The sequence below is a fragment of the Solanum pennellii genome, chromosome 6 (assembly GCF_001406875.1).
Source record: "Solanum pennellii chromosome 6, SPENNV200".
Classification (NCBI taxonomy): domain Eukaryota; kingdom Viridiplantae; phylum Streptophyta; class Magnoliopsida; order Solanales; family Solanaceae; genus Solanum; species Solanum pennellii.
This window is the reverse complement of record NC_028642.1, coordinates 55082870-55099001: the sequence shown is the minus strand read 5'-3', so window position 1 is coordinate 55099001 and position 16132 is coordinate 55082870. Positions and strand designations below refer to the sequence as shown.

General features: G+C 35.0%; 2 protein-coding genes and 1 pseudogene across 2 annotated transcripts; all 3 read left to right on the top strand.

Moving 5' to 3' along the window:
• Nucleotides 1-914: 914 nt before the first annotated feature.
• Nucleotides 915-4872, top strand: LOC107022882 (ABC transporter G family member 11-like). The gene is made up of 10 exons (XM_015223459.2): nt 915-1211; nt 1814-2103; nt 2204-2375; nt 2493-2609; nt 2907-3038; nt 3130-3324; nt 3399-3485; nt 3589-3861; nt 3986-4093; nt 4391-4872. Exons 1-10 carry the CDS (start codon nt 915-917, stop codon nt 4685-4687), a joined length of 1968 nt encoding a protein of 655 aa, XP_015078945.2. The 3' UTR covers nt 4688-4872.
• A 345-nt stretch (nt 4873-5217) lies between these two features.
• LOC107022627 lies at nt 5218-8943 on the top strand (annotated as a pseudogene).
• A 732-nt stretch (nt 8944-9675) lies between these two features.
• LOC107021642 (SUMO-activating enzyme subunit 1B-1-like) lies at nt 9676-14733 on the top strand. The gene is made up of 11 exons (XM_015222341.2): nt 9676-9826; nt 10074-10168; nt 10554-10605; nt 10865-11060; nt 11476-11555; nt 11659-11775; nt 12015-12065; nt 13288-13354; nt 14059-14162; nt 14249-14353; nt 14441-14733. The coding sequence occupies exons 2-11, from the start codon at nt 10080-10082 to the stop codon at nt 14540-14542; spliced, it is 963 nt and encodes a 320-aa protein (XP_015077827.1). The 5' UTR covers nt 9676-9826; nt 10074-10079; the 3' UTR covers nt 14543-14733.
• The last annotated feature ends 1399 nt before the right edge of the window (nt 14734-16132 follow it).

Here is a 16132-nt window from a genome sequence, read left to right as displayed (position 1 = left end):
GTTTTACTAAAGTGATGATTGAGATTTTTTATTAATGGTAAATTAACTTATGATCCAAATTTGAAATTATTTGGAGTTGACTTGGATATTCAAATGGTGTGTTGGATTGTTGAAATCTGAAGAACATTATTTATTTATTTTTTCCAAAAAGATGCAGACACACATAGTTGAAAGTCTAGCCAATTTTTACATGACTAAGTAAAGGATTATGTACAGCCAAATGAGGCAATCTGGCAGGGTTATGTATATCACGTTCACTCCTAAATAAATAAATAAAAAAATTCGCAGCTTTTCCATGCTTCCTTTGTTAATTAGTAGGATTCATTTGATTCTCGAGAAAGATGCGGAGTTCTGTAGGGTTCATGTGTTTGAACTAATTCAATATTTTTTTTATAGATTTTATATTTGTATCTGAAAATTAAATTAAACATATATATATTAACGTGTAAGCCATCAAACAAAATTGATTTAGAACGCCCAAATTCTTAACCTTGGCTCCGGCTATGCTGAGTCTTGAGAATACTTTTGTTTTCAATGTACGGACACTCCCTCTGTTTTAGTTTTGTCTAATTTGATTTTGCACGAAATTTAATAAAGTAAAAAATACTTTTGAATTTTATTTTTTTAAACTAAACATATAAAATCTGACAGTAGAACAAATAAATTGAAATAACACTAGTAATTTACTGTCTCCCCTCTTTTGTTTCTTTATTACTCCAGTACAGAGTTGACTTTTTACCTTTTCTTCAAATATACTTCATACACACCACAAGTATTGCATGTATAAGATGAATTCAAGTAGAAGAAGACATTTGATTAAACAATCAAAGTAAGAAAATAATTGTATATAGATGACGAGGAACTCCTCGTCGTCGTTCTCCTCTGTAATAACATCGTCAAATGACGATGTTATTATGGAGATTGATGAAGCAAGTGAACCACAAGGCCACAATGGTATAGTAGTATCTGCTCATGTGGCTTGGAAGGATGTAAATGTAATGGTTACTCTGAATAATGGAGATACAAGAAATATACTAGAAGGACTTACTGGTTATGCAGAGCCTGGAACATTTACTGCATTAATGGGTCCTTCTGGTGCTGGTAAATCTACGTTGCTCGACGCCCTCTCTGGACGTCTTGCTTCTAATGCAATCCTCTCTGGAAATATTCTACTCAATGGTCGCAAAGCTAAGCTCTCATTTGGAACTGTAGTAAGTAGTTAGTTAATTCTACTCGTATATTTTCGTACCATAATTGGATTTTTTGAAAATGTTTTGGTCTTTCTTAAATTGAGGCTCCTTCCTTTTCGCTTGTCAGCATTCACAATATAGTCCTAAGAGCTTCGAGAATCTAGTTTAGGGGGAGAACATGTAAGATACAATTTTTCGTTAATCCATGAACATGATTTAAACATATTAATCGGAAAAGAATCAAGAAAAAAAGAAAGAAATAGAATTGATGGATAAATTTCTTGAAGCAAAGGAAAGATTAAATCATGGATCAACTAAACCTCATTGTAGACTTCTTAAAGAGGAACTTCATGTATGTACGATGGAATAAGGTTTGATCCTATCCATGAAAATTCCGTAACTTTTCTAGAAATGGAACTCTCTTTTCTTTGGGCAAGTTTTATGAGGTTATTTCTCTCGATATTTTACTCTTTTTATATAGTGGATTGCTCATTTCCGCATGTGGATGGATTGAACCATGTTTGTTATATATATTTCTCTTTTGTAATCTCACTATCATCTTGGTTTAATTTGTTAGCTTTGGCGCAACACCTGATTAACTAACAAATTTATATACACTACAGGCATTTGTAACACAAGATGATACGTTGATTGGAACTCTAACGGTTCGAGAGACGATTCACTATTCAGCTCAATTACGTCTCCCTGATAGGATGCCATTATCGGAGAAACGTACACTGGTTGAGAGCACCATTGCTGATATGGGCTTACAAGATTGTGCTGATACGTGTATTGGAAATTGGCACTTGCGCGGTATTAGTGGAGGAGAAAAGAGGAGGGTTAGTATTGCTCTTGAGATTCTTATGAGACCTAGATTACTCTTTCTCGATGAACCAACGAGTGGACTAGACAGGTAATCTTCTTAAGATCATAGCTCAATTGTGTGTTTAAGTTTTGAAATACCTAATAAAGGAACAACATCTAATGGAATCAGCTTATTGGATTTGTGATAGTGCCTCTGCATTCTTCGTAACGCAGACGCTACGTTGTCTGTCTAGAGATGGACGGACTGTGATAGCCTCAATTCACCAGCCAAGCAGTGAAGTATTTGAGCTGTTTGACAGATTATACTTGCTTTCCGGAGGCAAAACAGTTTACTTTGGTCAAGCTTCTGAAGCACACCAGGCAAGATATCTCCCTTACTCAAGACTCTCCATCATTCTATGGATCATTTTCGTCTCCCGACCCTATACCTTTTTCATCATGTGGATGTTAGAATTAAATCTAGCTTTTGGTTTGCAGTTTTTTGCAGAAGCTGGATTTCCTTGTCCTTCTTTTAGAAATCCATCAGATCATTTCCTCCGGTGCTGTAACTCTGATTTCGACAAAGTTAAGGCAACTCTAAGAGACTCAATCAAAGTATGCTTTTTAAGATCATCTTGTTACTAATCAAACTTCAAAAGTTTGCATGAGATTCGGGGAATAACTTTTTAAATAAGTAATGCTACTCTGTTCAAAGTTGGGAAACACTTGAAGCATACACATTACACACATGTGTTTTTTGTTTTGATAAGTGCAATAAAATAGTCACTGATCCATATAAGTTTCCGGTATTCTGTAGTCCTTTATTTAAGTAACATTAACATGTAGAGTGTCTTAGGAAATAAAGATCTTCACCTTCCTTCATTTAGCTTATTCTGTTCTTATTTTATTTAGTTTGATCAGTTCAATGATGATCCTCTAAACAAGATCACAACAGTAGAAGCAATTCGAAGTCTTGTTGACTTCTATCGCCGTTCTCAGTATTGCTACTTAGCAAATGAACAAGTAGAAGAAATGTCCAAAGTTGTAAGTTTTAATGTATCAAACTTTGTTCTTGATTTCTTCATCATCTGTCGAGTTTCTTCTTTGATAAAATGTGACACTTTTTTTGTGACAGAAAGGAACAGTGCTAGATTCTAAAGGTAGCCAAGCTAGTTTCTTTAAGCAGTCCTACATCTTAACCAAACGTTCATTTGTTAATATGACAAGAGACTTTGGCTATTACTGGCTGAGACTTGTGATCTACTTAGTGGTCTCCGTCTGCGTTGGAACTATCTATTTTAATGTGGGAACCACGTATAATTCCATCCAGGTAATTTGTTTCTCCTAATAGGATTTTTAAGAATATGCATTTTTTGTTTTATTTATCAAATTGACGTTATGCAGGCAAGAGGTGCTTGTGCAGCTTTCATCTTTGGATTTATGACATTCATGTCCATAGGAGGTTTCCCTTCATTCGTGGAGGATATGAAAGTTCGTACTTTGCATGACCCTCTTGAAAAAGCTATCTTAACTCTATAATGATACATTGCCAGACATTTCTAATAATTTGGTCCTATTTTTACAATCAAAACAGGTTTTTCAAAGGGAAAGGATGAATGGGCATTATGGTGTCATTGCATTTGTCATAAGTAACACATTGTCTGCAATGCCGTTCCTTATATTGATTGCAACTCTTTCTGGTACCGTCTGCTACTTCATGGTCCGATTCCATCCAGGATTCTCACACTATTTGTTCTTTGTATTGGCCCTTTATGCCAGTATTACAGCGGTTGAGAGCCTGATGATGGTCATAGCAAGTGTTGTCCCTAATTTCCTCATGGGTATCGTCATAGGGGCTGGCATTCTGGTAGTAAACTTAATCTGTTTCTGTTTTATAGACTACGAAATTTTCTGCTCATCTTAGAATCAGAAGTACTAATGCATGCATACCATTTTCCACACTTAACAATTGTGTATGTTTTCTGTGTTAGGGAATATCTATGGTGGTTTCTGGGTTCTTCAGACTTCCCCATGACATCCCAAAACCTGTCTGGCGTTACCCGGTGTCTTACTTGACTTTCGATTTTTGGGCTATACAGGTAAATATTTGCTGCAGAGTTTACCTGTTATAAACTCATAATGGAAATGCTAACATCATCGGAGCCTAAAGATTATTACACGTAATAGTCCGTAGACTTAGTAGCCTTAAAAATAAAGCATATGAAAGAGAAATGCGTTATCAAGCACCAACTTGGTATGTTCAGACCAATTACGTGCTTTGATAACAGATGTAGATATCTAAGTAGTAGTTTTTTGATGGAAAATCTGTTAAGATCCGTCCATTCTTATTTTGATATATGATGAATCCATTGAGTTTAATTTGGTGGTTTCTGTAGGGGCAATACAAAAACCACTTGAAGGGGTTGATATTTGATAACCAGAGTCCTGATCTTCCCAAGATCACAGGTGAATACGCGCTAAAACAAACATTCCAGATTCACGTGAACAGATCAAAATGGGTGGATCTTAGTGTCATCTTCTCCATGATAATCATCTACCGCGTGATCTTCTTCATCATGATCAAGATCAACGAGGATGTTACTCCTTGGCTCCGAGGCTACATTGCTAGAAGAAAAATGCAGCCGAATGGTGCAAATCAGAATAAGACAATGGCACAATACGCTCTTGCTTAATCGCCTTCTCCAAGGATCGGAGAATCATGAACCAAATAACAAGATCAAAATGAATCAATCAAATTAGAAAACAAAGTATTTAAATAGAAGCCTATCATTTGTTTATTCTTCTTCTAATAAGTCAAATATAAAGTTGCATTTACACATTCTGTATAGAAAGAATTTTTACACTTTGTAGGCTTTGAGTAAAATACTACAAATACCACTACACACTCAAAAAAGATAACCTCTTTTGATTTCTCGTCTCGCTAAAAATATCACTCACACTCGATTTTTTCTTTTTTTATATAGTCTATGATATACCTCACTCAGTTCTCTAATACTTTCCTTTGTGTGTTGGTGTACATGATGAAATGTGCCAATATTTCTCCCTTGTATTAATTGAGTGGTTGCCAATTTTCAACGAATGTGTGCCAGTGCCATCTGTGCAAATCACAGCCAAAAGAAAAGTGAAGATAGGGGCTGGACCTCATACATATAATACGAGTTTTGACAAAGGGAAATAGAAATTTTAGTTTCCTTTACTACGGACTATATATGTAAACAGTTGCAGTCAATGTGGAAGATTTATACGATTCCTAAAATTAAGATATATTAAGGCATGTATATCCCTGATTCCAATACAAATATAATGTGATTTACCTCTATTGTTGCAAACAATTTCACTATTATTTTTTTTTGGTTTATTTGGGGACCTGCTAGCTTTATTACTCCAGTATAGAGCTGACCAGCTAACTAGTTCTTGTTTTCAAACAAACTTTATAAACATCAGAAGTAATACAAGTAAGATGCATTTCAAGAAGAAGACAACTGATTAAATAACCAAAGAGAGAAATTAATTGTATATAGATGATGAGGAACTCGTTATCATCGTCGTCGTTCTCGTCCTCCTCTGCAATTATGGAGATTGAAGAAGAAAGCGAACCACAAAGCGCTAATGGTATAGTGGTATCTGCTCATGTGGCTTGGAAGGATGTTAATGTAATGGTCACTCTGAATAATGGAGATACAAGAAATGTATTAGAAGGACTTACTGGTTATGCAGAGCCTGGAACATTCACTGCATTAATGGGTCCTTCTGGTGCTGGTAAATCTACGCTGCTCGACGCCCTATCTGGACGTCTTGGTTCTAACGCTATCCTCACTGGAAAAATTCTCCTCAACGGTCGCAAAGCTAAGCTCTCATTTGGAACTGCAGTAAGTAGTCCTAAGACAATAATTTGTCAGACACAAGTGTTATCCTGTCAGTATCTTTCTTATTCTGGGTGAATTATGTGAGGTTATTTTAATTGATTTACAATACAGGCATATGTAACACAAGATGATACGTTGATTGGAACACTAACGGTTCGAGAGACTATTTACTATTCAGCTCAATTGCGTCTCCCTGATAGGATGCCATTATCGGAAAAACGGACACTAGTTGAGAGCACCATTACTCAAATGGGCTTACAAGATTGTGCTGATACGTTTATTGGTAATTGGCACTTGCGCGGTATTAGTGGGGGAGAAAAGAGGAGGGTTAGTATTGCGCTTGCGATTCTAATGAGTCCTAGATTGCTCTTCCTTGATGAACCAACAAGTGGACTAGATAGGTAGATAATGTTCTTACTAGTAGATCACTTATTTTACAATGTTAATTTCACAGTATTGATGAACAATACCTTAAATTTTCTGTATTTTGTGACAGTGCCTCAGCGTTCTTCGTAACACAGACACTGCATTGTCTTTCCAGAGATGGACGGACTGTGATAGCCTCAATTCACCGGCCAAGCTCTGAAGTATTTGAGCTGTTTGACAGATTATACTTGCTTTCCGGAGGCAAAACAGTTTACTTTGGTCAAGCTTCTGAAGCAAATCAGGCAAGATAAACCTCCCTTAATCGAGATTCTCCATCATTTCTCTCTGGATTTTATACCTTTTTCATCATGTGGTAGTTAGAGTTAAATCTAGTTTTTGGTTTGCAGTTCTTTGCCGAAGCAGGATTTCCTTGTCCTTCTTTTAGAAATCCATCAGATCATTTCCTTCGGTGCAGTAACTCTGATTTCGACAAAGTTAAGGCCACTTTAAGAGAGTTGATCAAAGTATGTCTTTTTAGATCATCTTGTTACTAATCAAACTCCAAAAGTTTGCATTAGATCAGACCATGTGTAATATGTTGTTTGTTTTGACAAGTGCAATAAAATAGTCACTAGTCCATTTAAGTCTCCGCTTTCTGTAGTAGTTTCTTTAAGCAACAGTAACATGGACTTCTATATATTACCGTTGTATTTAGCATGGCTTAGGATATAAGATCTTCACCTTCCTTCATTTAACTTATTCTGTTCTTATTTTAATAAGTTTAATCAGTACAATGATGATCCTCTAAACAAGATGACAACAGCAGAAGTAATTCGAAGTCTTGTTGACTTCTATCGTCATTCTCAGTACTGCTATGTAGCAAATGAAACAGTAGAAGAAATGTCCAAAGTTGTAAGTTTTAATGCACCAAAGCTTGATCTTGATTTCTTCATCATCTATCTAATTTCTTATCTCATCAAATGTAATCTTTTCTTTTCTTTTCTTTTTTTGTAACAGAAAGGAACAGTGCTAGATTCTAACGGAAGCCATGCTAGTTTCTTTATGCAGTCCTACAGCTTAACCAAACGTTCGTTTGTTAATATGTCTAGAGACTTTGGCTATTACTGGCTGAGGATTTTGATCTACTTAGTGGTTTCCGTTTGTCTTGGAACCATCTATTTTAATGTGGGAACCAAGTATAATTCCATCCAGGTCACTTATTTCTCCTAATGGGATTTTTACAACTTGATTCCTTCGTAATTAATGTCTCCTACATGAAGACGCGCTTTTTTTTATCTACTTATCAAATTAACATTATGCAGGCAAGAGCTGCATGTTCATCTTTCGTCTTTGGATTTATGACATTCATGTCAATAGGAGGTTTCCCTTCATTCGTGGAGGATATGAAAGTTCGTACTTTATATGACAGTACTCTAGAAAAATCTACCTTGTCTATATAAATGATACATTGCCACACAAATCTAATGATTTGGTCAATCAAAACAGGTTTTCCAAAGGGAAAGGATGAACGGGCATTATGGTGTCATTGTGTTTGTGATAAGCAACACGTTATCTGCAATGCCGTTCCTTATATTGATTGCAATTCTTTCTGGTACTGTCTGCTACTTCATGGTCCACTTCCATCCAGGATTCTCCCACTATTTCTTCTTTGTATTGGCCCTTTATGCCAGCATTACGGCGGTTGAGAGCCTGATGATGGTCATAGCTAGTGTTGTACCTAATTTCCTCATGGGTATCATCATAGGAGCTGGCATTCTGGTAGTAAACTTAATCTGTTTCGGTCTTATTAGACTATGAACTTTTGCTTATGTTAGAATGCAAATTTATAATCCTTACCATTGTCTACACCTAAATTGTGTATGTTTCTGTGTTAGGGAATATCTATGCTGGTCTCTGGGTTCTTCAGACTCCCCTATGACATACCAAAACCTGTCTGGCGTTACCCGGTGTCTTACTTGACTTTTGATTTCTGGGCTGTACAGGTAAAAATTTGCTGCACATTTTACCTGTTGTTAACTCACAGTGGAAATGTTTAGATCACCCGAGCCTAATGATAACTACACGTAACAGTCCAGAATAAGTAGAATCAGTAGTAGCCTTAGCAGTTAACGTAATGCACTAATTTCATAAATGATTTTACAATATACAAGTTATAAATACGAAACTACATGCTTTATAGGCACCAACTTGGCATGTTCAGACCAATTTCGTGCTTTTACGAGGATGTAGATGTAGTAGTCCTTTGATGGAAAATCTGTTGAGATCTGTCCAGTCTTATTTTGACTCTAATTTGGTGGTTTCTGTAGGGGCAATACAAAAATGACTTGAAGGGGTTGATATTTGATAACCATAGTCCTCATCCTCCCAAGATCACAGGTGAATACGCGCTAAAACAGATATTCCAGATTGACGTGAACAGATCAAAATGGGTGGATCTAAGTGCCATCTTCTCCTTGATAATCATCTACCGCGTAATCTTCTTCATCATGATCAAGATCAACGAGGATGTTACTCCTTGGCTCCGAGGTTACATTGCTAGGAGAAAAATGCAGCATAATGGTCCAAATTAGCATTAAGACAATGGCACCATATGCTCTTGCTTAATCACCTTCTCCCAATCAATCAACACTAATATGTCACATTTTTTCCCAGTGAAAAAAGGTTCATTTTGCAGATATTCTACATTCAGCCCCATAAGTATGATTGTCAAATTCAGTCTGGAAACAGTAAACAATTAAAGAAATTACTTCACAGGACTTATAGTTAAAATACTTACTCGTAGCTGATGTTTACACCAAATCATATCCCGTTCTGTTATTTCAATGCAGATGAAGGGCAACCTGCTCAAATAATGCAAAGTCAATGGCTGTTGCTATATATTTTACAAACATGTGAAATGGTAGTAAAGAAGAGAGTGAAAAAATTTGAAGTTCTTTAATCTAATCAAATCTGGTTCTGGAAAATCGAAGCCCTCGGTTCTCGTCAATGGTGGCAATGCTAAGCTCTCTCATTTGGAATTGCACCTACTCGTAGTATATTTGAGTGTTGAAATTTAAAAAATAAATTTATCACTTTTTTATATAGACGCACGTGAAAGTTGATCGATTTATCACATAAATTTAAGTTAAAAAAAATGAATTCAAACTAACAAATCATACTAAAAATTAGGCATAAATGCTGGATGTTAGATTTTCACAACACCACATTTTCATATGTGAACCTGAAGTTATCAAGCTTTATACACAATACATTTCGTCCCATAATAATGAACTTGCAAAAAATATTATGATATGTAAACTATAGAAGTCCTTCACAAATTAAAATATAATTTTATCACATTTAACTATTTAAACAATAAATTGTTAAATAATATCCTTATACTTTCTATTTATCTTAGTTTCTAGAAAATTATTTTTTAAAAACTATGCTTCATAAGCAACTATATAAATTTGATCGAACTAATTGCAATTCAAAAAAGAAGAAAAAAGGAAACAATTGATGCTTAGTTCTCTTCTGATTTCGCCCTAAAAGCAATTTTTCCCTCAGTTCTCTCACAGTGTAAGCTCTCTCCTTTGCCTGTTCTTTCACTTCTTCTCTTTGTTTTGCTTATAAATTGCTTTGATTAATGCACCAAAAAATTGCTTTGTTCACCTCTCGATTTTTTCGAGATTTAGTTTGTTTGCTTAGTTCAATTTCAGTAGGAGCTTCGAGGAAGATGGACAATGATGAACTGAGAATTGAGCTATAAGTTTGTGGATATTGTGTTTGTTTCTTCACTTAGTATGTTTTTTTGCTGAAATTATAGGTTGCAATGGGAAAAGTAGGTGAGGAATTGACAGAGCAAGAAACTGCCATATATGATCGTCAAATTAGGGTTTGGGGTGTTGATGCTCAGCGAAGGTATTCTTCTTCACTCATTTTTGTCATTTTACACAGGCAACCAGTATGATAATGCATCACAAAAACACTGTTGTTGAGGATAGATGTTTACTTTACATACATGTATATGAGCTTGGTGTCCTTAGTATCAATAGTGGAACCAGGGTTTTCATGTGCTTATAGCAAGTAATTTTTTTGTTATGAAGGAAGAGGGACACCCATGTCCCTGTGGTTCACTTGAAGGGAAAATGGAATGTGTGCTCATCCTATGACTTACTTTTAATTTTAAAAGCAGTATTCTATCTTCAAGGGAATGACATATACAATATTTTAGATAGGTATCTAGTAGACCCATCTAGTTCTTTCATTTTTATAAAAGATTCTACTATCTTATTATTTCTGTCAGGTTGAGCAAATCTCATATATTTGTCAGTGGACTGAAAGGGACTGTTATTGAGGTACAAAACTACCAATTAATCACTTTTTGAAGTAAATGTTTATTGCCATATACGTTATTATTTTTGTTTATCAATAGAACTTTTCTGTTGTTTGTTATTGATGGAATTGGATTATGTCCAAAGATAAACTGTATACATCATGCTTCTTGGCCCTTTGATAGGATAAGTTTCAATATAATATTTTCAGTTCCAGATGCTAAATTCAAAATGAGCAACTTCAGATTATATTAACTTCTTCTTTCTCCTTTTTCTTTCCCAGTTCTGCAAGAACATTGTCTTAGCCGGAGTCGGTAGTTTGACGCTAAATGATGATCGACTTGTAACAGAAGAGCTACTGTCTGCTAATTTTTTAGTTCCTTCTGATGAAAATATGACCAGTGGGAAATCACTTGCTGAGCTTTGTTGTGAATCACTGAAAGATTTCAACCCCATGGTTACTGTTTCTGTTGAAAAAGGTTTGGATCTGTTTGTACTATAATTTATTTACAAACTCTTTAACCTGCATAGTTCCTCTTAACTCATCAAACACCAGTGCATTTCCGCTTTTTGTCGTTCTTTGATCTTGTAATGATTTCGTAAGTTAGCTTAATTTTCCACTTATTTTTGTTTTTTCCTAACAAATATAACTGTTATGCATATTATGCTTATCAGATAGTTAACTCTTTTTATACTCTCAAAACTTATAAAAAGGTGCATTAAGAAAGTTCCTAACATTTCACTTCCGACTCGAGTTCTTAGCTATATCTCTATTGGGTTTTGATGATATGCAGTGTCAGGTGCATGTTAAGCACCTTATATCTATTTCTCAGAATCAGATTGTGTCAATGCATCAAAGATTTCATTTTTATGTCTCGTATGCTCTATTTTTAGGTGATCTGGCCAACTTTGATGTTGAATTCTTTCAGAAGTTTGATGCTGTTGTCATCAGTTGCTGCTCGCTTCTGACAAAAGTATGGACATTCTTCTTGCTTGTTGAAAATAAATAAGAGGATTTTTCCAATGAAAATACCAGTTTTTTTTATGATTTTACTTTTGATAAGGCTCCCTATGCAGAAATCGGTTAATGCAAAGTGTCGCAAGTTGCCAAGACGTGTCGCATTTTATTCTGTAGAATGCCGAGATTCCTGCGGTGAGATATTTGTTGACTTGCAGAATTACAGCTACTCCAAGGTTACAACAATATTTATATTTTTTTAAGTCCCCTTTTTTTTCAGTTGGATTTCATCCTTAGATAGAGTGTCTCCATGTTTAATGATTATACAGCTTGATTATCTTCTTTTGACCCTTTTCTTCAGTTCAATCTAGTCCTTTCCACACATAGGTGTACCTTTTATCTTGAGGGCCTATATCTTGTGTATCATATTGCTAGATCTGATGAATCTCTTAAATCCCTTCTTATGCTTCTGCAGAAAAAGAATGAAGAAACAATTGAATGCCAACTACAGTATCCGAGTTTTGAGGTATGCTGCATCAAAGTATCAAAAAAGAACATTTGGTCCTGTTTAGCTGCTGTGCTGTTTTACTCAACTGTATCGATGAGATTATACTCTTATCTGTATTTTTATTTTTAAGATAGCAGTCTCAGCAAATATCAGATAAGTCGAAGTCATCATCCCTGGGGGTGGTTTTCCACCTAAGTTAATGACAACATATCTGCTTAGTGGATATCATATGTATGCTTATGAATAATAGGTGATTGCAGCTGTCACTTATTGTTTCATATTTTATAGCTGAAACCGTATGGATCTCTGTATGTTGTTTCTAAACAGATAAATTTGCTTCAGTCCAGCTGCATGGTGGTTTATATCATTGCCTAACGTCTGTGATGTTTTCAAACATGATTTTCCCATTCAATCTTGTGGCAGCACTGCTTTTTGATTTTTTCTTTAAGTACCTTGTTTCGGCACTATTCAAAGTTTGATGGATAATATTCCTAACGTTTATGTGGTAGCTTTGAAGCTTGTCACCAGTATCTGGCAGCTTTTAAATGGCAACACTTAGCTGCCTATGTGATTGTCTACACTCTGTAGAGTTGGGCAAAGTTTTTGGTGAGTGTAACCTTCTCATTTCGAAGTAACAAGAGCCTCCTAACGATCTGCCTATATATAGTAGTTCAAGGAAAGAATTGATTCGACCTAGAGACAACATCCTTGCAATTTGCATTATTAGTTCCCTTGGTTAACACCTCAACACCTGCTTGGTAGGGTTCTAAGGTGCATTGTGTTTCATCACTTCCATTTTCTTCACAACCATCACCATACATCAAATAATCCACCTTAGCGTGTATCAATGTCCAGTATCAGCATGATGAAGTCCTGCAACACCAGTTCAGGCATCACTGAAGACATAATGATTGCATTTAGATTTAAAACCTTAAGGGATTTCACTGTCCCAAAAAAATAATAGACCATTTTGTTTGGAATTCCTTGGAACAGGTACACGTTTAAAGGCATAATATGCTATAAGGAGAGGCAGCAGTGTAACATATGCTAAATATTCTTGTAATCCCCTTAGCATTCAAAATTAGATAAGAAGGCTTGAAAAAAACAAACATATAGCTGGTCTTTCAGGGATTTACTAAATCGTGATGGTTTAACCTGAAGTTAATAGGGTTTCTCTGTTCCAGAGTATTTCATAAGATTTTCATTTCAAATGGCGATTGCCTTACCTACACTTCTGCAGGAAGCCATTGCAGTCCCGTGGAGCTCTCTACCCAAGAGAATGTCAAAGCTATATTTTGCCATGAGAGGTACTCTATTTCTCAGGTTGTTGTAATTTCTTATGCAGATTTAATGATGCTCTATAAATCCACTTTTTCCATCTGGTGTATGAATGTCGATGTGAATTTCAGCTATATAGTTACAAGAACAGGAGAGATCAGTGGGTTGCAGTCAAACCAATCACTATGTGGCATGTCTAAGTTCTCTGGATCTTTGCTTCGACTTTCATATTAGGAATTTAGAACATGAACCAATGCGCTCACTTTTAGAGAGGATCCAGCACTATTTCCTGGTCTCCCCCTTCCCGCAACCACCATTCTTCTAATATACAAGCTCATATTACAAGATAACTGCCTATTTCTGGTGTTCAAATTCTAATAGCTTGCTGCAAAAGGCATCAATCACCAATGAGAATATGACTGGGTGCTTTCCAGAATTATGATTTTTATGTTCTTCCACACATATGATAGATGTGGCCTTCTGAAATTACAAAAATTATATTATCTATGGTGATTATAGTTGAGTGGTAGCAATCTAGGTAATATTCCATTTTTCGGTAGCCTGGACCCAAAAAATAATTAAGTAGCCATCTTGGTGTTGGTTTTGCTGAAATTATTATGGTGACAATGTTATAGGAAGCCCACTAATTTACATTTTGATGCATACCTTAAGTGCAACAGTAAATTTTCTCAAGTGTCTTGTCCTTGACTTGTGGACTGGTAATTCTTTGCAGTTCTAGAGAGGTTTGAAGTGCTTGAAAAGCAAAATCCTCAAGATACTTCCGGAGATGACCTTCCAAATGTTCTAAAATTGAGGAAGGAACTTTGTGAGGCACAGGTATATTATAGAGTTCGAAATGCACAAATATATTAATGTAATGCATCACCTGCAAGTCCTTGACGAAATTGCCTCTTGATTTGCAGTGCATAAATGAATCTCAGATCCCGGTTCCTCTCCTGCAAAGGTTGTTAGCAGCTAGAGTTGAATTTCCTCCAGTTTGTGCCATTATAGGAGGAGTCCTTGGACAGGTGATTATGCTGCTGTCTTGTTCAAAAATACTATTGGCACCTCTCGACTTTTTCGCTTATGTGCTTCTTTCATTTTTATCCTTATAGGAGGTTATAAAAGCAATATCTGGAAAAGGTGATCCTCTTAAAAACTTTTTCTTGTTTGATGCCATGGATGGCAAAGGAATAATAGAGGACATATCAGGATAATCAGTGGCTTGTGGTAAAAATTCTCTTTATTAATGCTAACCTTATTTGTGGATTTGTCTCCTATGGATGAACTTTCAGTATGTAATTACTCAACTAACCATATGTTATCTCACTGATATGACTTAGTTCAGCTTTTCGAGTGTTAATCTGATTGCACTTTGGTTAAATATCATATGCTGGTTTATTTCTTATTCCAACATGATCATGATATTTTATCAGAAGTACTTGTACACAACAGGCTATTAGCAACCAAAGAAATTAAATTATTTAAAAACTGTGTGAGTTATGAATAATGCTGTTCTTCTTTTGAGGGGGAAGATCTTTTGGTGGACTGTAACTTCTAAATTATTAAAAAGTGGTGCAAAGTGAAGTTATGAGTTGTGACCATCACTCTCCATTTTGCCCCTTTTTTGTTGATGATTGATTCATGATTAGTATCTTTTAGAGCATAGAACAACACTCTTGGATTTTAAAAATACAAATCAACTTTTGCACATTGAAAAGTTTTTCATAATTGTTACTCTAAATAAAAAAAGTTAACTTTAAGAGTAAATAAATTACTAAACTAAAAAGTAGTACACAAGGTGATTAATTTTTGTTTCTCCAATTTTGATGGACAAGGTTACCCAAAAGACATGCACAAGTTGATTTCAAGTTTTGAACCCTAAGATTATAACTATGTATCAAAGAAAATACTTAACTAAACAACAGCACAATATCTTTTTTCACTTGTTCACTTGAACAAATTTATTCAATATTTTATTTAATATTTGTACTGAATTTTACAAAACGGGATCCCAAGAGGAGAGTGTATGCAAACTTTTCCTTCATTTTTTGGAGGTTAAAAGACCTTTGGTTCAAGTGAAGTAAATCAAAGTAATAATAGAGATGAAAAGCAATGGTGAAGAAAAACATGATGACTCATAGGAAAGCGGTGTGGGCGTATATATATACAAGCAAGGAATCGTAAAATTAACAATAAGGTACAATCCCCTAAATATAGTAAACTACCTAAATAGGCTAATATTAAGACAATGTTCGATTGCCTACTAATCGACAGATAATCGACCTATAATTTCATCTGTTCTACCATTTGGACACAACAAATGTTTAAGATGATTTTCCAAGGGAGAAATAAAATTGGAAAAACCCTTCAAATATTTGTCAAACTATATTTATTTATCATAATTAAGTAATTTAATAAGGTGAAACTATACAATAATTTATCATAGTTTTATAGTGAAAGAAATGGTGTACAAACACATACCATGCCTGATACATCTATTGATTTAATATAAATATGCGATATGAAATTTTTTTATCGAAAACTAAACTAGAAGAATGCAAATCCAACCGATTGTTAATTCTGTTGTAATTGGTTCTACGAACAAATCTCCACCAAAAAAAAAAAATTTTTTTTTTAAAATATAGCACCCAACACAAAATATTACGTCACGTAGCCTAATATAACACTATACTATATTATACATGGGAGGAAAAAATTATACATAATATGTTCGATCATATACAAAAGTGTATAATAATATGCAAAAGATGCTTATACACAAATATATTCTCATATTTATATTT

Bases quoted from the DNA above. Each gene is read 5' to 3' on its own strand.
- LOC107022882 (XM_015223459.2), top strand. From the start codon at position 915: ATGGAGATTGATGAAGCAAGTGAACCACAAGGCCACAATGGTATAGTA. The intron at 1,212-1,813 runs GTAAGTAGTTAG...TATACACTACAG, and splicing joins AGCTCTCATTTGGAACTGTA to GCATTTGTAACACAAGATGA. The intron at 2,104-2,203 runs GTAATCTTCTTA...GATTTGTGATAG, and splicing joins CCAACGAGTGGACTAGACAG to TGCCTCTGCATTCTTCGTAA.
- LOC107021642 (XM_015222341.2), top strand. From the start codon at position 10,080: ATGGGAAAAGTAGGTGAGGAATTGACAGAGCAAGAAACTGCCATATAT. The intron at 12,066-13,287 runs GTATGCTGCATC...ACACTTCTGCAG, and splicing joins TACAGTATCCGAGTTTTGAG to GAAGCCATTGCAGTCCCGTG. The intron at 13,355-14,058 runs GTACTCTATTTC...AATTCTTTGCAG, and splicing joins GCTATATTTTGCCATGAGAG to TTCTAGAGAGGTTTGAAGTG.